Below are 26,656 nucleotides of genomic sequence, written 5' to 3' on the forward strand. Positions count from 1 at the left end.
AAGACACCATGAAATATAAACGCTAAGATTAACTTTTGCTGCTACTGCTGCCACTGATGTTGATGCTGCTGGTGTTGTCGCATGAATATTTTATGGGGAAAATTGTTCCCAGTGATATTCTAAGAGAGAACACAGAGTTTTACTAGCAGTCCTGGGATATAAGGATACTGTTTGTAAAATTTTCATTCAAAGGACATAAAATTGAATTGCCAAACACAAGAGAACAAAACATAACAACAAAACCAAAAACAAAAACAAAAACATAAGAGGTTAAGCTTATGTTAAAGATATGCATATTTAAATTTAAATCAGTTTGATAAAAATAAACATTAAATTAAATTAAAACACAATAAAAAATAACAAAACGAAAAACGAAAAACAATTCAAAGTTACGATGATGCTTAAATTGTAGTTCCATTCTTAAGGAGTGATTTCGTCATATGGGCAAAAAGTAAACCAAACCAGCACAACCTGTAAGAGAGATAAACAATTAAACAATTATTAAATATTTAACCAAATAGAGAAAATTAAATTGAAATAAGGATCACAGGCACAATTGCCACAGATGGTAAAATTCTACCCCAAAAAAATCTATCATTCTTAAATGTTTGGTAATTTGGTAGACTACTTGATGTTGATGAAAAAAACAACAGTTCTTATGCAGAGAAAAGACTTTAACAAATAACAGAAAACATTTTACACATTAAATTTTGACAAAATTTCCTATAAAACAAAAAAAAATAACAAAAGCTTCTATAGAACAAAAATGAGAAAATTTTCTATAGAAATAACATTTTGACAAAAAATTTTTAAACCAAAAAAATTGTGATAAAATTTTCCAAAAAAAAAAAAATTGCAATTTTTCTACAGAAATAATATTTTGACAAAGTTTTCTACACAAAAAAAAAACTGTGACAAAATTTTCTATCAAAATAAAATTTGTGACAAAATTTTCTATCAAAATAAAATTTGTGACAAAATTTTCTATCAAAATAAAATTTTGACAAAATTTTCTATAAAAAATAAATTTTAACAAAATTTTCTACCGAAACAAACTTTTCTATAGAAATAAAATTTTAACAAACTTTTCTAGAGAAATAAAATTTTTGACAATATTTTCTATAGGAATAAAATTATGAGAAAATTTTTATATAAATAAAATTTAAAAAAAAAAAATTCTATAGAAATAAAATTTTGATAAATTTTCCGATACAAATAAATTTTTGACAAAATTTTCTATACAAATAAATTTTTTAAAAATTTCTAGAGAACTAAAATTTTGATAAAATATTTTATGGAAATAAAATCTGGACAAGATTTTCTATGAAAATAAAATCTTGACAAACGTTTCTAGAGAAATCAAGTTTTGACAACATTTTCTATAGAAATAAAGTTTTGACAAAATTTTCTAAAGAATAAAATTTTGAAAAAAATACATAGAAATAAAATTTTGAAAACAAATTCTATAAAAATAAAATTTTTGAAAAATTTTCTATAGAAATAAAATTTTAATAAAATTTTCTATAGAAGAAAAATTTTGATAAAAAATAAATAGAAATAAAATTTTGAAAAATTTCCTACAGAAATAAAATTTTGGCAACATTTACTGTAGCAATCAAAATTTTCTATAGAAATAAAATTTCAACAAAATTTCCTACAGAAATGAAACTTTTCCATAAAAATCAAATTTTTACAAAATTGTCTATGGAAATAAAATTTTGCAAATTTTTTCTATAGAAATAATTTACAAAATTGTCTATGGAAATTAAATTTTAAAAAATTTTTCTATAGAAATAAAATTTTGACAATATTTTCTATAGACATAATATTTTACAAAAATTTTTATGAAAGTTTTGCAAACATTTTCTGTATAAAAAAAATTTATATAAAAATAAAAAATTACAAACATTTTCTTTATTTATTTGTTTACAATCATAATGAATTATGAAAATAAACAGATAATATATGTACTAATAACATAGGTTTTTGACCTGGGAAACATTTTGTATAGAAATAAAATTTTGAAAAAAAAACTATGAATAGAAAAATTTAACAAAAATTTTTAAATAAAATTTTGACAATGGAGGAGTACGACTATTAAATATTATTATATTGCATGTACATCGAAAACAAAGGGCAATTTAATCGGGGAGCTTTTTATACCTCCACCATAGGATGGGGGGTATATTAACTTTGTCCTTCCGTTTGTAACACATCGAAATATTGCTCTAAGACCCCATAAAATATATATTTTCTGAGTCGTGGTGAAATTCTGAGTCGATCTGAGCATGTCCGTCCGTCCGTCCGTCTGTTGAAATCACGCTAACTTCCGAACGAAACAAGCCATCGACTTGAAACTTTGCACAAGTAGTTGTTATTGATGTAGGTCGGACGGTGTTGCAAATGGGTCATATCGGTCCACTTTTACGTATAGCCCCCATATAAACGGACCCCAAAATTTGGCTTGCGAGGCCTCTAAGAGAAGCAAATTTCATCCGATCCGGCTGAAATTTGGTGCATGGTGTTAGTATATGGTCTCTAACAACCATGCAAAAATTGGTCCACATCGATCCATAATTATATATAGCCCCCATATAAATCGATCCCCCGATTTGGCTTTCGAGGCCCCTAAGAGAAGCAAATTTCATCCGATCCGGCTGAAATTTAGTACATGGTGTCAGTATATGTTCTCAAACAACCATGCAAAAATTGGTCCACATCGGTCCATAATTATATATAGCCCCCATATAAACCGATCCCCCGATTTGGCGTGCGAGGCCTCTAAGAGAAGCAATTTTCATCCGATCCGGCTGAAATTTGGTACGTGATGTTAGTATATGGTATCTAACAACCATGCAAAAATTGGTCCACATCGGTTCATAATTATATATAGCCCCCATCATAAGCGTAGGAAGGCCTCTGGGGAGGGGGCTTAGACCCCCCGAAAAATTTTAGCCCCCCCCCCCAGAATTTGAAAACCTATTTACGATTTTACATTTTTATAAAAATTAAACAAGTATATACTCGTACAACGCACAAAGTTTCACTAAAGACTTTCATGCACAATCGAATTACTTGGGTTGTGGTAGAAGTCTGATATTTATGAAATAAAGCTGTGGTTGAACTTATGATTTAGCTGAATAAAAAATAGTAATTGATATTAAAACTATTCTTTCATAAATTAATATCTTAATAATGCTGCAAACTTCTTTGTGAAGACATTTTTGGAAGTGGTTTTAAAGTTGTGCCTTTAGAACAACTCCCAATTTTTTGCTGGGAAAAGTGTGGAACTACCCCACGGAAATGGGTCAACCACAGAACTGGTACAGGACTAGTCCCTGGTGTGCATGGACCAGTCCCAGTTCTGATCAAAACGTATGGAAGGGACCGTCCACTTTAACATGGGTTTGTCGTTGACGGAGTAAACTTACATTCTAGGACGCGTCTTGGACTCATCCCAAAGGACACGTCCTGGGACAATTTAGCAGGAGCAACCCATAAACAGGTCCTCAGGAACCAGTCTCGGACAAACTATTAGAAATCTCTTTCAATTTGGGCTCCTAATCGAACCCGAAATGAAAAAAAACTTTTGAAATATGTCGAACAAAAGGTAATTCTGATAATTTTATTTCACTAAATGCGAAAATTGCAACTAACTGGAGCACAGGTACCAGTTTTGTGATAGGTCCGTCAGTGGAAATTTGCACCAATTTCCCGTAGGGTACTTTTAGTTGCTTTATTATAAATTGATTGTCGAGTTATTTTGATGTCTATTTTTTATTGAATTTTATGAAATAAAACATTAGTTGAACCTATAAGTTCACTCTATAAAGTTTTAGCTGGGGGGGGCTATAGCCCCCCCTAGGGAAATTGTCTAGCTACGCTAATGGCCCCCATATAAACCGATCACCAGATTTGACCTCCGGAACCTCTTGGAAGACCAAAATGCATCTGATTCAGTTGAAATTTGGTACGTGATGTTAATATATGGCTTCAAACTCCCATGCAAAAATTGGTCGATATCGGTCCATAATTATATATAGGCCCCATATAAACCGATCCCCAGATTTGACCTCCAGAGCCCCTTGGAAGAACAAAATTCTTCCCATTCGGTTGGAATTTGGTACGTGATGTTAGTATATGGTATCCACCAACCATGCAGGAATTGGTTCCTATCAGTCCATAATTATATATAGCTCCCATATAAACCGATCCCCAGATTTGACCTCCGGTGCCTTTTGGAGAAGCAAAATTCATCCGATCTGCTTGAAATTTGGTACGTGGTGATCGTATATGATATTTAACAACCATGCCAAAAGTGGTCCATTTCAGTCCATAATCGTACATAGCCCCATATAAACCGATCCCGAGATTTGGTTTTGGAACCTCTTGGAGGAGCAAATTTCATCCGAGTGAGTTGAAATTTGGTACATTGTGCTAGTATATGGTCGTTAACAACCATGCCTAACTAGGTCCATATCGGTCTATAGTTATATATGGCCCTCAGATAAATCGATCCCCAATCACACAAAAATTGGTCCATATCAAGTTCATAATTGTATATAGCCCCCATATAAGCGACCCCCATATTTCAATTCTGGCTCTCTACGTACAAAAAGTCAATATCGATTCGTAATTATTTATAGACTTAACTCTATATAACTTTTTTGTCTGATATATACCATGTATGGACTAAATCACAATTTAGAAAACGATGTTAAGAAGTTTTAAGATACCACAACCCAAGTGATTCGATTGTAGATGATAGTTTTTCGTAGAAGTTTCTACGCAATCCATGGTGGTGGGTACATAAGATTCGGCCTGGCCGAACTTGCGGCCGTATATACTTGTTTTTTTTTTTTTTAATATAATTACCTATTATCACTAAAGTTATTATGGCAAATATCCCATTACAATAAGTCTCCAGCATGGCAGCTATCAGATTTGACGATGCTATTAGACCAACACGGCCCAAAGTTAAACCCATGCTCATGGTTTTGCCTCTATAAAATAAATTTAAAAAAAAAAAGTTTTTATTAGTATTTTGCCTTTTTAAATTGAAACAAAAAGTCTCCTACTTTAATTGTGTTGGTACTAAATCCACTAAAGCTCCACACATAATGGACATCGATAGTCCCGGCAATAGAATATATAAACAAAAGAGTACTAATATTCCTGTGGTATCGGTAACCACATGTAATAGTAGACCACAAAAAGACCCCACCACCAGAGAGGCCAGTAAAACATTTTTCCTACCCAGAGGATTTAACAAGGCTCCTTGTATTGAAAATCCCACCAGAAATGCTAAGCCCACAACAATATTGTCCACATAGGTTTTGGTGGATATTGTATCATCACAAACCTGTGAAATACAAAACAAAAAAATAAACAAAAATAAAATAAAATATATAAAAGTGGTAAAATAAAATCATTAAATTAGAAAAGAGTTCATTTGGCGAAAGCAGTCATGCTCAGGGATCCGGAGCGGTCTATTTTTTTCGCTCCGCTCCGCTCTCGCTCCGGAGAAAAAAAAACCGCTCCGCTCCGAGAAAAAAAAATCGGTCCGCTCCGCTCCACGCTCCGCTCCGCTCCTCTTCGAGAAAATAATAGTACAAACATTGTATTATTTGTTCAATTGAGTTTTATTTTATTTAGAAAAATCGGGCGGTACATATATGGGAGCTATAGCTAAATCTGAACCGATTTCGATGATTTTTTGCACATATAGTTAGTGTTATAGAAGATTACATTTCGCCAACTTTGAGTAAGATCGGTTGATAAATAAGGGTTTTATGACCTAATTTGACAAAATCGGGCGATACGTATATATATGGGACCTATATCTAAATCTGAACCGATTTCGATGAAATTTTCAGACTTAAAGGGTGATACAGAAGATTATTTTGTGCTAAATTTGACGACGATCGGTTAGTAAAAAAAGTGCAACGTGACCCCATTTGTCGAAATCGGGCAATATATATATATGGGAGCTATATCTAAATTTGATCCGATTTCTTCCAAATTCAATAACGTTCGTCCTTGTGCCCAAAAAAAAACTCCCTGTACCAAATTTCATCAAAATCGGTTAATAATTGCGACCGAAATCCTGTGAACAACAAATACATGGACAGACGGACGGACAAATACATGGACAAGCGCTAGATCGACTCAGGAGGTGATTCTGAGTCGATCGGTATATATTTTATGGGGTCTAAAATCAATATTTCTTGTAGGCACATTTTTTGGCAGATCAAACTTATTATACCCTAACCACTATGTGGTTTAGGGTATAATGACTTTAAAACAATGTGTTGAAATATTTTATTAATTTTGAAGATTTTTTTCAGAAATATTAAATCCATTTTGACTTCATTAAAACGAAATTTGCATTCATGTTAGGATACACATTTTTATGTCGAATCACTTAGCTATAAGGACAAACAGACTTCATTGAAAAGTTTAGAGACTTTTAGACAAGGAAAAACTTGTTTTCAGAGAAATACGTCTTCTATTCTAAGCAAAATTCGTATTCGTATTTTAAGCATGTGAAATATTTGCCCTCCCGACAATATTATTTGCGGTGCACCATCTACTATTTGATATGTGATAGAAACCAAATTTATGAAAATGGACCAAAATGGACCAAATTCTGTTTGGTCTGACCATCGGACTAAATTTAAAAATTAGAAATCTTTTGGACCAATTTTGGTCCGATCGGACCAAAACGGCAACGCTGATTGAAATTGAAAGTCTATACACAGAGTAGAAGTAACTACTCTCCGAAAGTTTTTTTTTGTTTTGCAACAGACGTAGAGAAGAGGTTTTGTTATATTTGTAATGTGTGTGTGTGTATGTTTATGTTTGCAACAACCTCCATTGACATCAGTCCGTGGTATACCTACGAATATTCTTACTCAGATCTAGTGTTACCTAATTTCGCTTTTTTCCCCTTTATTGTATAATAAATGTATATGCGCACATTTTTCAACCAAAATTGAAACTATCCATAATTTTAATTAAATTTTCGAGAACTAATATCAGAAATAAAAGAATGCTAGGATATAGTACAATAGTAAAGCAAATGTGAATGAAAAAAAGCATGCCCGGTTCCAAAGATTTTGTCTTTACTTTAACAGTTTGGGTATTAATTCCGAGCCAAAGAAGCGGAGAATACAAGTAAGGATACTTTAAAGACGTAATTCTCTTTTAAATTTGGGGGTTATGTACTTGCTTCTAGGAAGCAAATGTTAATTTTTAATTTTTTTAGATTTTTTTTTCGTTGTTATCAAAATCCTTTAAAAACGAGTTAACGAGTTATTTTTTTTTCCATATTAAGACTCGACTTCCAGTAGAAATTATGCTATGTTTCAAGTAAAAAACGTCTTTAAAATAAAGTGTTGAAAAACATGTCTTATTTTTTTAACGATTTTTTGCTTTGTAGGCAAGATGCAAAAAGGAAACAAATTTAAAGACAATTTTATTAATTTTAAAGATTTTTTCTTAATTATTAATGTCACGTTGACCTTACCTCAAACATTTTATCTTTCATGTTATGATACACATTTTTAAGTAAAATCACTTAATTATAAGGACATTACAACTTCATTCAAAAGTTTATTGCCTTTTGGACAAGAAAAAAAACCTTTATTTTAGAGAAATGCGTCTTCCATGTTAAGCAAAAATTGCATTCTTATTCTAAGGACATGGAATCTTTGACTTCACGACAATATTTTTTTCAGTGTAGAAAACTAAAAAATTAAATATAAATAAGATCATTTAATCGCATTTATTTGACGTTCATTACAAACATCTTTGTAGTAATACGGAATGAAATTGGTCGAAAGTACTGTTGTTACTTTTACAACACATACTAGATATATTTTTTTGTGTTTTCCCCAATGTACGTACAAAAATACATATCGTACATTTTAAACGTTTACTCACACTACGCTAAGTACTAGCTAAATTTGAAATTACCTATACAGTGTAATTTCAAAGTTACACATTTCATTCAAGTAATATTTTATTCGGAGCGGAGCGGTCTTTCATTTGGAAACCGCTCCGCTCCGGATTTTAGAAATGCCGCTCCCGCTCCGGCAAAAAAAGGGCTTGCTCCGCTCCGGATCCCTGGTCATGCTATCTTCCACCGACTGACTGGCTGACTATCATGTTCTATGACAGCATTACCTTTGGCAAGTTCTTAAGGGTTGCACAAAAAGTGTCACTGGCTATAAAAGGTGCAACCAGCTAATTATAGGCCCTCCTTATAGTCATCCTCCTCATTCTATACCTTGTAGCATTCTCTACCCATTTATCCGCTTTGCAGTTTCGTGGCTGCGTTGTCTTTGATAATTTTGTAAAAAGTGACACAAAGAGTGCCATTGTTACAGTTTCTCAAACAAAAAAAAAATGAAGTCAAAACACAATAAATTTCTATCATTATGATCCGTTCTTACAATTCCCAGCAAAAAAAATTGGAAGTTCTTCTGTAAGCACTTCCAAAAATGTCCTCCCAAAGATGTCCTTTATTTTAACTGCACAGGAAGTTCATTTGGGTAAATTTTTTATAACTCGAATTTTTCATATTTTGAATGGGAAATTTAAAATTTTATTGTTTCAAATGGGTTAAAAAAAGATTAAAAATTAATAAAATAATGCAAATTATTTAAATTTTGCCAAAAAAAAAAATGTTAATCCTTTCTCGAAAAATTGCGAATTTTTGAAAATATTTGATGACAAACGTTCCAGACAAGCATTATAATGTATAAAAAAAATCATAAAAAATTTTAAAAAATTATTTTTTGGTCAAAATATCAAAAAATTTCTTAATTCACATCCAAAACACTGAATACGCCTCACACCTTAAGAAGACATGCAAATTCAGTGCAGCGGCTGTTGAAATGGTGGACACCCATCCTATGACAACCCCTTGTTAAATTCATCGCTTCTGCGCCAATTTTGCACCACTTCCGGATCCAAAAAGAAAATGTTCACTACTTTTTTGGCGACGCTTTTTTTCTGGGGAGTTACTCTTAAAATTTTCTAAAAGCTGGTACAAAAATTGTCATTCGCCATAGGAGATGCAAAAATTAATAAAGTGATGCAAAAGCAGCACAAGACCATTAAAATTTGGCATAAATAACAAAAAAAAAAAACAAAAATAACATATGACAACTCAGACAATTGCATTTACCAGGACGAAGGGGCCACATATGATGCCAGTCATAAATTCTTTAAACGTCGCTGGTGCTGATAAAATGTCCTATAGAAATAAAATTTTGACAAAATTTTCAATGGAAATAAAATTTGGCGAATTTTCTATAGAAATACAATTTTGACAAAATTTTCTATAAAAATAAAATTTTGACAAAATTTACTATAAAAATAAACTTTTGACTAAATTTACTATAAAAACAAAATTTTGACAAAATAGAAATAAAACTCTGACAAAATTTCGTATAAAAATAAAATGTTGACACAATTTTCTATAGAAATCAAATTTTAACAAAATTTTCTATAGAAATAAAACTTTTCCAAAATTTTTTATAGGAATAAAATTTTGACAAAATTTTCTATAGAAATAAAACTTTTCCAAAATTTTTTATAGGAATAAAATTTTGACAAAATTTTCTATAGAAGTAAAATTTTTTATAGAAATAAAATTTTGACAAAATTTTCTATAGAAAAAAAATTCTTACAAAATTTTTTATAGAAATAAAGTTTTGACAAATGTTTCTATAGAAATAAAACTTTGATAAAATTTTCGATAGAAATAAAAATTTGCCACATTTTTTAAGAAATAAATTTTTGACTAAATTTTCTATAAAAATAAAATTTTGACAAAGTTTTCTATAAAAATAAAAGTTTTGACCAAATTTTCTAGAGAAATACAATTTTGACAAAGTTTTCTGTAGAAATAAAATGTTGACAAATGTTTCTACAGAAATAAAACTTTGACAACATTTTCGATAGAAATAAAAATTTGACAAAATCTTTTATAGAAATAAAATTTTGTCAAAATCTTTTATAGAAATAAAATTCTGACAAAATTTCGTATAAAAATAAAATGCTGACAAAATTTTCTATACAAAAAATTTTTGGCAACATTTTCTATAGAAATAAAATTTTGACAAAATTTTCTATAGAAATAAAATTTTTACTAAATTTCCTATTGAAGAAAAAGTTTTGACAAAATTGCTATAGAAATAAAATTTTTGCAAAATTTTGACAACATTTTCTATAGAAATAAAATTCTGAGAAAATTTCGTATAAAAATAAAATGTTGACAAAATTTTCTACACAAAAAAATTTGACATACTTTTCTATAGAAATAAAATTCTCTTAAAATTTTCTATGGAAATAGAGTTTTGGTAAAAATCTTCTATATAAATAAAAGTTTGGCAAAATTTTCTATAGAAATAAAATTTGGACAAAATTTTCTATGGAAATAAAATTTTGATAAAACCTTCTATAGGAATAAAATTCTGATAAAATTTTCGATGGATATAAAATTTTGATAAATAAAATTTTGACAAAATTTTTTATGGATATAAAATTTTGATAAAATCCTCTATAAGAATAAAATTCTGACAAAATTTTCGATAGATATAAAATTTTGATAAAATCTTCTATATAAATAAAATTTTGACAAAATTTTCTACATAAATAAAATTTTGAGAAAATTTTCTATTGAAATAAAATTTTGACAAGATTTACTATACTAATAAAATTTTGACAAATATTTCTATACAAATAAAATTTTGCCAAAATTTTCTTTAGAAATAAAATTTTTATTAAAATTTCTATAGAAATAAAATTTTTACTAAAATTTCCTATAGAAAAAAAGTTTTGACAAAATTTTCTATGGAAATAAAATTTGGACAAAATTTTCTATAGAAATAAAATTTTTACAAAATTTTCGATAGAAGTAAAATTTTAACAAAATTTTCTATAGAAATAAAATTCTGACAAAATTTTTTATAAAAATAAAATTTTAACAAAATTTTCTATAGAAATAAAATTCTGACAAAATTTTTTATAGAAATAAAATTTTAACAAACATTTGTATAGAAATAAAACTTTGACTAAAATTTCTATAAAAATTTAATTTTGACAAAAATTTCTATAGAATTAAAATTTTGACAAAATTTTCTATAGAATTAAAATTTTGACAAAATTTTCTATAGAAATAAAATTTTGACAAAATTTTCTACAGAAATAAAATTTTGACAACATTTTCGATAGAAATAAAATTTTGACAAAAATTTTCTATAGAAGTAGATTTTTGCAAAATTTTGACATCATTTTCTATAGAAATAAAATTCTGAGAAAATTTCGTATAAAAACAAATAATAAAAAAATAAATAAATAAGTAAGTTTTTCCAAACTTTTACAACATTTTCTACAGAAAAAAATTCTGAGAAAATTTCGTATAAAAATAAAATGTTGACAAAATTTTCTATACAAAAAATTTTGGCAAAATTTTCTATAGAAATAAAATTCTGACAAAATTTTCTATGAAAATAGAGTTTTGATAAAATCTTCCATATAAATAAAAGTTTGACAAAATTCTCTATAGAAATAAAATTTGGACAAAATTTTCTATGGAAATAAAATTTTGATAAAATCTTCTATAGGAATAAAATTCGGATAAAATTTTCGATGGATATAAAATTTTGTTAAATTTTCTATATAAACAAAATTTTGACAAAATTTTTTATGGAAATAAAATTTTGGTAAAATCCTCTATAGAAATAAAATTTTAACAAAATTTGTATAGAAATAAAACTTTGACTAAATTTTCTATTAAAATACAATTTTGACAAAAATTTCTATAGAATTAAATTTTGACAAAAATTTCTATAGAATTAAATTTTGACAAAATTTTCTACAGAAATAAAATTTGGCAAAATTTTCGATAGAAATAAAATTTTGACAAAATTTTCTACAGAAATAAAGTTTTGACAAAATGTTCTATAAAAATAAAATTTTTTCAAAATTTACTATAGAAGTAAAATTTTGACAAAATTTTCGATAGAAATAAAATTTTGACAACATTTTCTTAGAAATAAAATTCTGAGATAATTTCGTATAAAAAAAATGTTGACAAAATTTTCTATAAGAGTAAAGTTCTGACAAAATTTTCGATGGATATGAAATTTAGATAAAATATTCAATATAAATAAAATATTGACAAAAATTTTTATTGAAATAAAATTTTGAGAAAATTTTCTTTAGAAGTAAAATTTTGACAAAATTTTCTATAGAAGTAAAATTTTAACAAAATTTACTATAGAAGTAAAATTTTGACAAAATTTACTATAGAAGTAAAACTTTGACAAAATTTACTATAGAAGTAAAATTTTTCAAAATTTTGTATAGAAATAAAATTTTGACAAAATTTACTATATAAATAATTTTTATTAAATTTCCTATAGAAATAAAATTTTGACAAATGTTTCTATACAAATACAAATTTGACAAACTGTTCTATGGAAATAAAATTTTGACAAAATTTTCTATAGAAATAAAATTTTGACAACATTTTCTATGGAAATTTTTGACAAAATTTTCTATGGAAATAAAAGTTTGACAAAATTTTCAATAGAAATATAATTTTTCCAAAATTTTGTATAAAATTAAAATTTTGACAAGATTTCCTATATAAATAAAATTTTTGCTAAATTTCCTATAGAAATAAAATTTTGACAAAATGTTCTATAGAAAAATCTTTTTATTCGCCAGACACTTCAGATATACTTTCAATGCTGCTGCCGTAATTAGTCCAAGAGTTGAGTGAATTATAGACCCTTTCTGGCGTTGCGACCCCCTCTCATCCTCTATTTAAACTTACCATATCCGCAGAATCCGTATTGTTCACACCCATAAGACGATCTCTGGCATATGAATTATCCAATAGACTGCATATGGTAGAATTCCCAGATCCACCGGCAGAACGATTGACAATTTCTGGAAACCAAATTTGCATACCATTTGAAGAGAAGAGCATACCCATCATAACTGTAACAGCCAATATAACATTTTTCCCATGGGGTTTATGGAATAGGGGCAATGTAGCTTTCCATATATTCGATATGATACTGCAACCACTGGCTCCGATAATCAATGCACCATCAGAGAGCTCTTCAGGTTTTAAAGTTATATGGGGAGTTTTCAATAGAATTTCCAAATTTAAACCCGTATTTAATTTTGATACCCAATTAAGGGCCTTTACAGCTTGCTCATGTTTTCCCTGGGCCAAGAGAAATATGGGACTTTCGGGAAAAACTAAAAGCATGCAGGCAGCTATAAATCCGGGTAATAGAGTTAATAAAATAATTAAACGCCATGGTTTAAAAGTAAATGTCGTTGTTATTTCCCAAGACCATTGACCCGAGAGGATTAGCCATGAAATTGCTACAAAAGGAGAAAGAGAAAACACTTCGATATAAATATGTCCTTTTCTGGAGGGAGTGCAGATACCATTATCTTACCTGGTACATAAATGGCTGTAACGCTAACAAACATTGTCGAATAATTTATGGCAACAGCTCGGTATTTGTTGCAAATGAATTCACCTAAATAACAATAAATGGCAGCAGATACACCACCCAAGCTTTTGAAAAAAACACAGGGAATACATAAGTAGAAATAAACTAATTTAGTTTAGTTCAATAAAGTTTACAACAGCTAAATTACATTTTATTTTATTTCAAGTTTTATATTTATATTTATTTTTTTATGTTATTTTTTTTTTATTAAAAGTTTAAGTTTGATTCTGATTTTAAATCTTGAATTATATAAAAATTAAAATTAAAATCAAAATTAAAGTCAATTAATTTTAAATTAAATTTTTATTTTTATTTTAATTTTAATTTCAGTTTTCATTTTGTATTTAAATTTAATTTTAATTATAATTTTAATTCTAGTTCATCTTTAGTTTTAATGTCAATATTAATTTTCAATACATTTAAAAACAGCTGATCTAAATTTTATTTTAATTAAAGCTTTAAATTAATTTTTTATTTTATTTTGAATTTTAAATTTTATTTTATTTTTATTTTTTTTTTTTCAATTCAATTCAATTTCTTTATTGATCATAAATATTGCATTAACAATTCATCCTTAATTCTTTAATCCCACGAAGCCTTAAGGCTTGTCTGCAGGTTAAGAAGATTTAAGTTAAGTTGTACATAACAAGATTATCTATAACATTCAGCTCAGCTGCTTAATTTTGGATCCAAAAAAATATTTTTTTTTTGTGGTGGCTTTTTTGATTTTATGTATGATTTTGTTTTAAGTAAAACTTAAAATTGGAATTATATAAAAATCACAGTTTTGATATGTAACTGAACTCTTGAAATGAAATTATTAAATTATTGTGTAAAATGAATAAATTCAACCAATAAAAATAGTATAAAAAAATAAAATTAATGTTAAAATTACAATCAAAATTCATTAAATTTTATTTTCTTTTTTAATTCCATTTTTCATTTTATATTTAAATTTAAATTTAATTATAATTTTATTTCTACTTTCATTCTTATTTTAGTTTTATTATTAATTTTCAATAAAGTTTAAAACAGCTCCATTACATTTTATTTTAATTCAAGCTTCAAATTATTTTATTATTTTTTCTTAATTTAAAAAAGTAGAATTAGAATTATATAAAAATTAAAACTAACATTAATTTTGAAATTTAAACTATATAAATTTTAAATATTTAAATTTAATTTTAAAATTTAATTTTCATTTTTTTAAACAAAATTTTAATAATATGTACCATTTTATTAAACCTTACTCTGTTTTGAATCAATTTGAAACAAAAATTTAAAATTACCCTTTAAAAATATGAAAAAAACTAATTATAAATTTTAATTAATAAAATAACTTCCTGATTAGTTAAAATAAAGAACATCTTTGGGAGGACATTTTTGAAAATGCTTTAAAGTTGTGCTCTTAGAAGTACTTGCAAATGTTTTTTTGGTGGGAATTAAAACAGCTTAATTAAATTTTATTTTAAATTATTTTTTCATCTTAATTTTAATTAAAAAAAAAGTAGAATTTGAATTATATAAAAACTAGAAATAAAGCTATTATAAAAATAAAAAATATTTAAATTTAATTTAAAATTTTTATTTTAATTTAAATTATAATATTAATTATACATTTATTTATATTTTAGTATTAATTTCCATTTTTATTCTTAATTGAATTCTAATATTTTATTTAAAATTTATTTTAATTTTCATATTAGTTTTAATTAACATTATAATCAAATAGTATACATTTTAGTTTTAATTTTAATTTTAATTTTAACCTTAACTTTTAGTTTTAAGTTTAATTTTAGTTTATTTTTAATTCTAATTTAAATTTTTAATTAATTTTTATTTTAATTCTAGTTCAAATTTTAGCTTTTTTAATTGCAATGAAGGTTTAATTTTTTAAAAAATTTAAAAATGTTAATATTAATATTATTTTTAGTTTTAGTTTTTATTTTTATTTTAATTTTATTTTGTAATTTTTATACCCTCCACCATAGGATGGGGGGTATATAAACTTTGTAATTCCGTTTGTAACACATCGAAATATTGCTCTAAGACCCCATAAAGTATATATATTCTGGGTCATGGTGAAATTCTGAGTCGATCTGAGCAAGTCCGTCCGTACGTCCGTCTGTTAAAATCACGCTAACTTCCGAACGAAACAAGCTATCGACTTGAAACTTGGCACAAGTAGTTGCTATTGATGTAGGTCGCATGGTATTGCAAATGGGCCATATCGGTCCACTTTTACGTATAGCCCCCATATAAACGGACCCCCAAATTTAGCTTGCGAGGCCTCTAAGAGAAGCAAATTTCATCCGATCCGGCTGAAATTTGGTACATGGTGTTATTATATGGCCTTTAGCAACCATGCAAAAATTGGTCCACATAGGTCCATAATTATATATAGCCCCCATTGCAAGGCCGTATTCAGGGGGGGGGGGTGGTGAGGGGGATTAAACCCCCCCGAAATGAATGAATATTTTTATATAAATAAATATATATTTTTATCTGCATAGAAAAATCTTATCGAAGATGTTGAAGAAAAGCTGGAGGTTTTATTTTGAAAAACGCTTACCTATAAAACTTGCACAAATCATAGAATACTAGTTGAAAATCCCGTCAAACGACGGTTGAAAAAAACAAATTGTTTCTGTGTCTTTCTGCTTTTGATTTGTGTTTGTTGTTCTTTTTGTGAACATGACTCGCTTTGTTTGGCCATAGCAACAACAACGAAACAGCCAAACACACATGTGTAAATGAAATGGCGCAAAACCTGAGAAAAGAGCATACCTAATTCAGCGATGGAAGCACTTGAGCCGACGGGCTTTTTGGGCAGCAAATAAATCAATTACTTCTTCAGTCGGCTCATTTATTCGCCATGAACCGACATTAATGCCAATCCATTGAGTCTACTCTCACTAGTCGAATTTTTAAGATACGTCTTTAATCTCTTAATTGTTGAAAATGAAAGTTCGGATGAGTACGTAGTAACTGTAGGGATGGAAAATGCAGTACTATAGTACTTTTTTCAATACTTTTTCACCCCGGTCAGTACCGTAGTACCCCCGCGAATGATTTAGTATCTTTTGTGTAGACATTTTTGAGTCGATATCAGATTTATGGTACAATAGCTTTGACAAAATATTTTAATATTTTGAGAAAGTCTTATTTGCTAATAGTCTTTTACAAATATGGCAAAACAGACATGTTCATGTGGGAAGAAAATCTCGATTTTGTAAAAGACATAGTCAAAAACAGGATTTTGTTGAACTTCAAGAATGTTTTAGTCGAAAAAAGAATGCGATTCTATATTATCGATTTTTTATTTCGGTAGAAAATGTTGTCAAAATTTTATTTCTATATAGAATTTTTGCAAAATTTTATTTTTATAGAAAATTTTGTCAAAATTTTATTTCAATTGAAAATTTTGTAAAAATGTTATTTCTATAGGAAATTTTTGCAAAATTTTATTTCTATAGAAAAAATTTTGCAAATTTTTTTTCTATAGAAATTTTTTGCAAAATTTTATTTCTATAGAAAATTTTGTCAAAATTTTATTTATATAGAAAATTTTGTCAAAATTTTCTTTTCTTTAAAATTCAGTCTCTTGACAATAATCTTCCAGTGAAATTTTTGTTGAAATTTAGTAAAAAGTACCTTTCCGCTCAAAAAAATACCTTTTTTGAACTTTCTTAAAAATTGCATTGTCCATCCCTGAGTAACTGGCAAAGTGACCAACATTTTTAAAAGAATATGCACGTCGGCTCAATTTAATATTATAACAAGTATAAACGGCCGTAAGTTCGGCCAGGCCGAATCTTATGTACCCTCCACCATGGATTGCGTCAATCGAATTACTTGGGTTGTGGTATCTTAATTCGTTTTCTAAATTGTGTGTTAGTCCATACGTGGTATACATTAGACAAAAAAAGTATGTGTAGGTAAGTCTACAAATAATTACGAATCGATATGGACTTTTGCACGGTACGTTGGGAGCCAGAATTGCAATATGGGGGTCGCTTATATGGGGGCTATATACAATTATTGATATGGACCTATTTTTGTGTGATTGGGGATCGATTAATCTGAGGGCTATATATAACTATAGACCGATATGCACCTAGTTAGGCATGGTTGTTAACGGGCATATACTAGCACAATGTACCAAATTTCAACTAACTCGGATGAAATTTGCTCCTCCAAGAGGCTCCAAAACCAAATCTCGGGATCGGTTTATATGGGTGCTATATATAATTATGGACTGATATGAACCAATTCCTGCATGGTTGTTGGATACCATATACTAACATCAGGTATCAAATTTCAACCGAATCGGATGAAGTTTGCTCTTCCAAGGGGCTCCGGAGGTCAAATCTGGGGATCGGTTTATATGGGGGCTATATATAATTATGGACCGATTTCGACCAATTTTTGCATGGAAGTTTGCGGCCATATATTAACACCACGTACCAAATTTCAACTGAATCAGATGAATTTTGGTCTTCCAAGAGGCTCCAAAAGCCAAATCGGGGGATCGGTTTATATGGGGGCTATATATAATTATGGACCGATGTGGACCAATTTTTGCATGGTTGTTAGAGACCATATACTAACACCATGTACCATGTACCGGTTCGGATGAAATTTGTTTCTCTTAGAGGCTCCGAAAGCCAAATCGGGGGATCGGTTTATATGGGGGATATATATAATTATGGACCGATGTGGACCAATTTTTGCATGGTTGTTAGAGACCATATACTAACACCATGTACCAAATTTCAGCCGGATCGGATGCAATTTGCTTCTCGTAGAGGCCTCGCAAGCCAAATCGGGGGATCGGTTTATATGGGGGCTATACGTAAAAGTAGACCGATATGGACCAATTTTTGCATGGTTGTTAGAGACCATATACTAACACCATGTACCAAATTTCAGCCGGATCGGATGAAATTTGCTTCTCTTACAGGCTCCGCAAGCCAAATCTGGGGATCGGTTTATATGGGGGCTATACGTACAAGTGGTCCGATATGGCCTATTTGCAATACCATCCGACCTACATCAATAACAACTACTTGTGCCAAGTATCAAGTCGATAGCTTGTTTCGTTCGGAAGTTAGCGTGATTTCAACAGACGGACGGACGGACGGACGGACATGCTCAGATCGACTCAGAGTTTCACCACGACCCAGAATATATATACTTTATAGGGTCTTAGAACAATATTTCGATGTGTTACAAACGTAATGACAAAGTTAATATACCCCCCATCCTATGGTGGAGGGTATAAAAATATTGTATACATACCTATGCATAAATAAAATTTTCTACACATGAGATTATATGAATATTTTTTTTTTTAAGTTGAACCCCCCCCCCCCCCCCCCCCCCGAATTAAAATCCTGGCTACGGCCGTGGCCCCCATATAAACCGATCCCTCGAATTGTCTTGCGAGGCTTCTAAGAGAAGCAAATTTCATCCGATCCGGCTGAAATTTGGTACATGGTGTTAGTATATGGTCTCTAACAACCGTGCAAAAATTGGTCCACATCGGTCCATAATTATATATAGCCCCCATATAAACCGATCCCCCCGATTTGGCTTACGAGGCCGCTAAGAGAAGCAAATTTCATCCGATCCGGCTGAAATTTGGTACATGGTGTTAGTATATGGTCTCTAACAACCGTGCAAAAATTGGTCCACATCGGTCCATAATTATATATAGCCCCCATATAAACCGATCCCCCGATTTGGCTTACGAGGCCGCTAAGAGAAGCAAATTTCATCCGATCCGGCTGAAATTTGGTACATGGTATTAGTATATGGTCTATACCAAACATGCAAAAATTGGTCCACATCGGTCCATAATTATATATAGCCCCCATATAAACCGATCACCAGATTTGACCTCCGTAGCCTGTTGGAGGAGCAACATTCATCCGATCCGGCTCAACTTTGGAACGTGTAACCATACCAAAATTGATCCATATCGGTCCATAGTTATATAGCCGATCTCCAATCACAACAAAATTGGTCCATATCGGTTCATAATCATGGTTGCCACTCGAGCCAAAAATAATCCACCAAAATTTTATTTCTATAAAAATTTTGTCAAAATTTTATTTCTATAGAAAATATTGTTAAAATTTCATTTCTATAGAAAATTTTGTTAAAATTTTATTTCTATAGAAAATTTTGTTAAAATTTCATTTCTTTAGAAAATTTTGTCAAAACTTTATTTCTATAGAAAATTTTGTGAAAATTTTATTTCTTTAGAAAATTTTGTGAAAATTTTATTTCAATAGAACAATTTTGTTAACATTTTATTTCTATAGATTTTTTGATTTAATATATACCACGTATGGACTTACATACAATTAAGAAGACTGTGTTAGGAGGTTTTAAGAGACCTTGCCATCGCCAAGCGTTACCGCAACTTAAGTAATTCGATTGTGGAAGACAGTGTTTAGAAGAAGTTTCCACGCAATCCATGGTGGAGGGTACATAAGCTTCGGCCTGGCCGAACTTACGGCCGTATATACTTAGTAATTCTAATTTTAAATTATTTTTATTTTAATTCTCGTTTTATTTTAGCTTTTTTAATTTAATTATTTTAAAACTTTAAACATTTTAATATTAATATTATTTTTAGTTTTAGTTTTTATTTTTATTTTATTTTGTAATTTTTTTATTATTTTAGCTTCATTTAATTGTATTAAATTTAAATTTTAACTTTAATTTTTGTTAATTGGTAAATTAAATTTTTTATTAAATTTTAGTTCTAATTTTATTTTTTATCTTACATTTTAATTTTCACTTAATTTTAGAGTAAATTTATTATCATTAAATTTAAATGAAATTTATTATCATTAAATTTTAATGTAAATTTATTATCATTAAATTTATATGAAATTTATTATCATTAAATTTAAATGAAATTTATTATCATTAAATTTAAATGAAATTTATTATCATTAAATTTAAATGAAATTTATTATTTTAAATCATCACTCAATTTTGAAATTATTTCCTTTGATTAACTTAAAATTTTACTCTGATCGTATCTTACCTTATACCAATGAGAAAATTCAAGAAATTGAATACCCATATATTTGTCACAAACATCGACAAAAGTTGCAAAAAATTTGCTATAAACATGGCCCACATTAACACTGCTCGTCTACCCAAAATGTCACAGAGATAACCGCATAAGTATGTGGAAATGACAAGGCCTGAAATGATATAAAATAATTTATTGAATACAAGCGAAAGGCTAATATACACATATTGTATTTAGTTTTATCTCAATACAATAAATAAAATCATTTCATTTTGTGGTTAAGCGTAAAATTTTATAAATATTTTTGTTATAACTAAATTATATTTGTTTAATTTGTGGTATGTCCCAAATGGGTTAGATTGTCCCACATCCGGGATTGTATGATTTATAGGAGTGCGTGGGGTCTGAGCTGATGGTTTGATGAATTTTATAATGAAGAACAATGCAAGGAAAATATACAAAAGTGGACCCATCTAAACATAAATCTCAATGCTGAAATTTCAGACCCAAAGGATTTAGGTAACGTCACTTTCGTGATGCAGTCGTGATTTTGATGTAAAAGAGGGCAGCAAAAGAATTTTTAATTTTCAAACGCAAGAAGATCTTGCCAAGCCACTACTCATCACCATTCAAAAACAAGGGAATTGGGTATCGTACAAATTGAAACTGGTAGTCGTCGAATGGAGATTTTCACTTGCGAACAGCTGCACCAAAGGCAACAATGTAAAAGTGAAAAAAAACATCGCATGCTGACACTACACTACCACAATGCCAAACGAAAAAAATCCCATGGTTACCCGGTCATGCCTCAAAGACGGATTTTCATGGAAAGAAGCTTACGTTGTGCATGTGTTTGGTGAACTATGAGCTGCAGCAATTGATTGAAACTATTCCAGGATTTTTGTATTTTGTATCGTCCTTATAAGGAACCGAAAAATTAGTTCAATTCGCAGATTGAGTCAAAAGACGAGACGTTTTACATCACAGTCTTCTTATGTTGCGAGAAAGATGAGAAAAAGGAAGAGGCTAGCGATGGACACAATTTCGATTGATTTTTTCGTATTTTTATTTTGGTAATATTTTCTATAGAAATAAAATTTTGGCACAATTTTCTACAAAAACAAAATTTTGGCAAAAGTTTCTATAGGAATAAGATTTTGGCAAAATTTGCTATAGAAATAAAATTCTGACAAAATTGGCAAAATTACTTATAAAAATAAATTTTTGGTAAAAATTCTTATAGAAATAAAATTTTGACATCATTTTCTATAGAAATAAAAATTTGGCAAAATTTTCTATAGAAATAAAATTTTGGCAAAATTTTCTATAGAAATAAAATTTTGACAAAATTTTCTATAGAAATAACATTTTGAAAAAATTTTCCATGGAAATAAAAATATGGCAACATTTTCTATAGAAAAAAAAATTTGTTAAAATTTTGTATAGAAATAAAATTTTGGAAATATTTTTTTATAGAAATAAAATTTTGGCAACAGTTTTCTATAGAAACTAAATTTTGGTAAAATTTTCTATAGAAATAAAATTTTGGTAAAAATTTTTATAGAAATAAAATTTTGGTAAAATTTTGTATAGAAATAAAATTTTGGCAAAACTTTCTATAGAAATAAAATTTGGACAAAATGATCTATAGAAATAAAATATTGGCAACAATTTTCTATAGAAACACAATTTTGGTAAAATTTTGTATAGAAATAAAATTTTGGAATTTTTTTTTATAGAAATAAAATTTTGGCAGCAATTTCCTATAGGAACTAAATTTTGGTAAAATTTTCCATAGAAATAAAGTTTTGGCAAAATTGTTTTATAGAAATAATAGAATTTGGCAACAATTTTGTTTAGAAACACAATTTTGGTAAAATTTTCTATAGAAGTAAAATTAAAAAAAATCCCTATATAAATAAAATTTTGGCAAAATTTTCTATGGGAATAAATATTTTTTGCCAAATATTCTATAGAAATAACATTTTGACAAAATTTTCTATAGAAATAACATTTTGAGAAAATTTTCTATGGAAATAAAAATATGGCAAAATTTTCTAGAAACAAATTTTTTTTAAATTTTCTAGAAACAAAATTTGTTAAAATTTTCTATGGAAATAAAATTTTGGAAACAATTTTTTATAGAAACACAGTTTTGGTAAAATTTTCTATAGATTTAAAATGTTGGCAATATTTTCTATAGAAATAAAAATTGGATTAAATGTTCCATAGAAATAAAATATTGGCAACAATTTTCTATAGAAACACAATTTTGGTAAAATTTTTTATAGAAATAAAATTTTGGCAAAAATTTTCTATAGAAACCAAATTTTGGTAAAATTTTCTATAGAAATAAAATTTTGGCTAAATTGTTTTATAGAAATAAAATTTTGGCACAATTTTTTCTAGAAATAAAATTTTGTCAACAATTTTGTTTAGAAACACAATTTTGGTAAAATTTTCTATAGAAGTAAAATTTAAAAAAAAAATCCCTATAGAAATAAAATTTTGGCAAAATTTTCTATAGAAATACAATGTTGTTAAAATTTTCTATAAGAATAAAATGTTGACAAAATTTTCTGTAGGAATACATTTTTTGCCAAATTTTCTATAGAAACAACATTTTGACAAAATTTTCTATAGAAATAACATTGTGAAAAAATTTTCTATGGAAATAAAAATATGGCAAAATTTTCGATAGAAATAAAATTTTGCTAAAATTTTATATAGAAATAAAATTGTTTGTCAAAATGTTATTTCTATTGAAAATTTTGCCATATTTTTATTTCCATAGAACATTTTGTCAAAATGTTATTTCTATTGAAAATTTTGACAAAATGATATTTCTATAGAAAATTACATTTTGACAAAATTTTCTATAGAAAAAACATTTTGACAAAATTTTCTATGGAAATAAAAAAATGGCAACATTTTCTAGAAATAAAATTCTTACAAAATTTTCTAGGGAAATAAAATTTTGGAAACAATTTTCTATAGAAACACATTTTTGGTAAAATTTTCTATAGATTTTAAATGTTGGCAAAATTTTCTATAGAAATAAAATTTGGACAAAATGTTCCATAGAAATAAAATACTGGCAACAATTTACTATAGAAGCACAATTTTGGTCAAATTTTGTATAAAAATAAAATTTTGGCAACAATTTTCTCTAGAAACCAAATTTTGGTAAAATTTTCTATAGAAATAAAATTTTGGAAAAATTGTTTCATAGAAATAAAATTTTGGCACAATTTTTATCTAAAAATAAAATTTTGGCAACAATTTTGTTTAGAAAAACAATTTTGGTAAAATTTTCTATAGAAGTAAAATTAAAAAAAAAATCGCTATAGAAATAAAATTTTGGCAAAATGTTCTATAAATAACATTTTGACAAAATTTTCTATAGAAATAACATTTTGACAAAATTTTCTATAGAAATAACATTTTGACAAAATTTTCTATAGAAATAACTTTGTGAAAAAATTTTCTATGGAAATAAAAATATGGCAAAATTTTCTATAGAAATAAAATTTTGTTAAAATTTTGTATAAAAATAAAATTTTGTTAAAATTTTGTATAAAAATAAAATTTTGGAAATATTTTGGCAACAATTTTGTATAGGAACCAAATTTTGGTAAAATTTTCTATAGAAAAAAAGTTTTGGCAAAAACTTTTATAGAAATAAAATTTTTGTAAAAATTTTGTATAGAAATAAAATTTTGGCAAAATTTTCTATAGAAATAAAATTGTGCCAAAGTTTTCTATAGAAGTAAAATTAACAAAAAATTCTTATAAAAATAAAATTTTGGCAAAATTTTCTGTAGAAATAAAATGTTGTTAAAATTTTCTATAAGAATAAAATGTTGGCAAATTTTTCTGTAGGAATACATTTTTTTTTGCCAAATTTTCTACAGAAATAACATTTTGGCAAAATTTTCTATAGAAATAATATTTTGACAAAATTTTCTATGGAAATAAAAATATGGCAAAATTTCATATAGAAATAAAATTTTGGCAAAATTTCTATAGAAATATAATGGTGGAAAAAGTTTCTATTGAAACTTGGAGTTTGGCAAAATTTTCTATAGAAATAAAATTTTAAAAAATGTTGGGATAATTTCCCTGTATTTGTACACTGCAGGCTTAATACTTGTCGGATCAATTTAGTAACGCCCAACAGCGGTAGCAGCCGTTTTAAAAATACGTGTAGGGTAGTATGTTTCTTACGTAGTCCACAGTTATATTCCAGTAAACCAATTAAGTTTATATTTATTTCACTTTCACTATCTTTAGCCTTGAGAAAATATTTTCTCTTTTTCTCTTTTTTTGCGAATCATCACCAATGACGATGTCTTTTGTTTAAACTCACCTCACTTTTCAAGTGTTCGACTTACCTGCAACACATGCAGCCATCATAACACCTTTTTCGCCTTGAGTCATCTGAAATTCACATTGAGAAGAAATTCCAATAATGCCAACTGCTAATTGGGCTGCCATGGATGTGATGGTCATTAAGCCACTATTGATCAAAAGAAGCCATTGGACCTTGCCAAAACCTTGAGGGATCAAGAAAATTAAACAAAAAAATTTTTCAATCTAAAAAGATGGCCACCTACCAAAGACCTCCAATATTTCGTTGTATTCCCAAACATTTGGAGGATTTGTGGATTCCATTTTTAAAGCCATGTCATTCGTATAATTTTTAATTCGAATATCGCTTTTGCCTTCACCTTGGTTGCCACCTTCCTTGCCTTGGCCTAACGAGGCAGACAATGATCGTGACTGTTCACCATTGGAGAACTGCATCTTGTATAAGCGAATTGTTATGCTACACCAATGGGTGCGGAACTTGTTGTGGACTATCTTAAGATTATTTTGTTTATAAATTCCATTTATTGTAAAAACGTTTACTTATATTTATAAATTCTCAATGCATTGCCATTGCTAATTTAAAGCTCAATTTCTCTGCGAATTATTTTCTACAACAGACCAAGTGAGCACAATATGGAAATTGTGGTCCAACAGCTTTTCGCTTTGAAGATATCGTTGATAGTTTGAATGGCGATGACGTTTTGGGTCATTGTTTATAGGGACCAAATGACTGCATTGTTGCCAGCAGTTAAGAGTGCAATAATGAATGAATGTCTCTGGTTGAACTGTTGTGGGTTGGAGGTTGGAGGAAGCGAATCATAACAAGTGCTTAATTGTTGGGGGAAATCATATTCCATAGAGTCGATCACACATTCTTTTTTTTTTGTTTGTTTTGTTTCATGTGAACAGGTTTCGTATTTAGCCTGAATTTGGAAATTGTTTACAAGCGTAGACTGTAAAATGTTTAAATGTTAAAGCACAAAGCCAATTGAAGGGGGACATCGATTATAAAAACAATGTTATTACAAAATAACATTTAAGCTTATTCATTGTAGGGATACATTCCCTGCGTTTAGTATTGTTAAAGCTTGAGGTAAAAAACACATTTAAGTTACTAAATGATTTAATTTAATTAACCCTAAATTTCTTATAAAAATAAAATTTTAAAAACATTTTCTATAGAAAACAAAATTTTGACATAATTTTCTACAAAAATTAAAATTTTAACAAAAGTTTTTATACCAACAATGTTTTGACAACATTTTCTGTAGAAATGAAATTTATAAAAAATTTTCCAATAAAAAAAATCCATAGAAATAAAATGTTTAAAAATTTTTCTAGAAAAATAAAATTTTGACAAAATTTTATATAAAAAAAATTCACAAAATTTTATGGAAAAAAAAATTTTTCACAAAATTTTATAGAAAAAAATTTTGACACAATTTTATAGAAAAAATTTTGACAAAATTTTATAGAAAAATTTTTTTTAGAAAAAAAAGAAGGAAGGTTCAAGTGTAGTTCACTTTGGGTTGAGTGAATTACCCGAATTTTTTCTGATAATTGGTTGATAGTTTTGCTGCCAGTAGAGGATGCTGATGAGGAATGTGGTAATTCCGAAACAGCTGTACATCCAACCATCTTGCAGTCTATAGGGCTTTGCCCAAATAAATTTGACAAGCAT

At 28.0% G+C, this 26,656-nt stretch overlaps 2 protein-coding genes across 3 annotated transcripts in view; one reads left to right on the forward strand and one right to left on the reverse strand.

Moving 5' to 3' along the window:
* Positions 1 to 26,656, forward strand: part of DIP-kappa (Dpr-interacting protein kappa) — a 386,526-nt gene that overhangs the window by 80,239 nt on the left and 279,631 nt on the right. The gene's annotated exons all lie outside the window — the stretch shown is intronic.
* On the reverse strand, positions 271 to 25,493 carry LOC142224012 (synaptic vesicle glycoprotein 2A). Its single transcript, XM_075293820.1, has 8 exons — positions 25,221 to 25,493; positions 24,999 to 25,160; positions 20,614 to 20,776; positions 13,494 to 13,615; positions 12,854 to 13,416; positions 5,079 to 5,362; positions 4,876 to 5,003; positions 271 to 471 (listed from the first exon to the last, which is right to left on the reverse strand). Exons 1-8 carry the CDS (start codon positions 25,408 to 25,410, stop codon positions 437 to 439), a joined length of 1,647 nt encoding a protein of 548 aa, XP_075149935.1. The 5' UTR covers positions 25,411 to 25,493; the 3' UTR covers positions 271 to 436.

Source organism: Haematobia irritans, chromosome 2, assembly GCF_050003625.1.
Source record: "Haematobia irritans isolate KBUSLIRL chromosome 2, ASM5000362v1, whole genome shotgun sequence".
Classification (NCBI taxonomy): Eukaryota; Metazoa; Arthropoda; class Insecta; order Diptera; family Muscidae; genus Haematobia; species Haematobia irritans.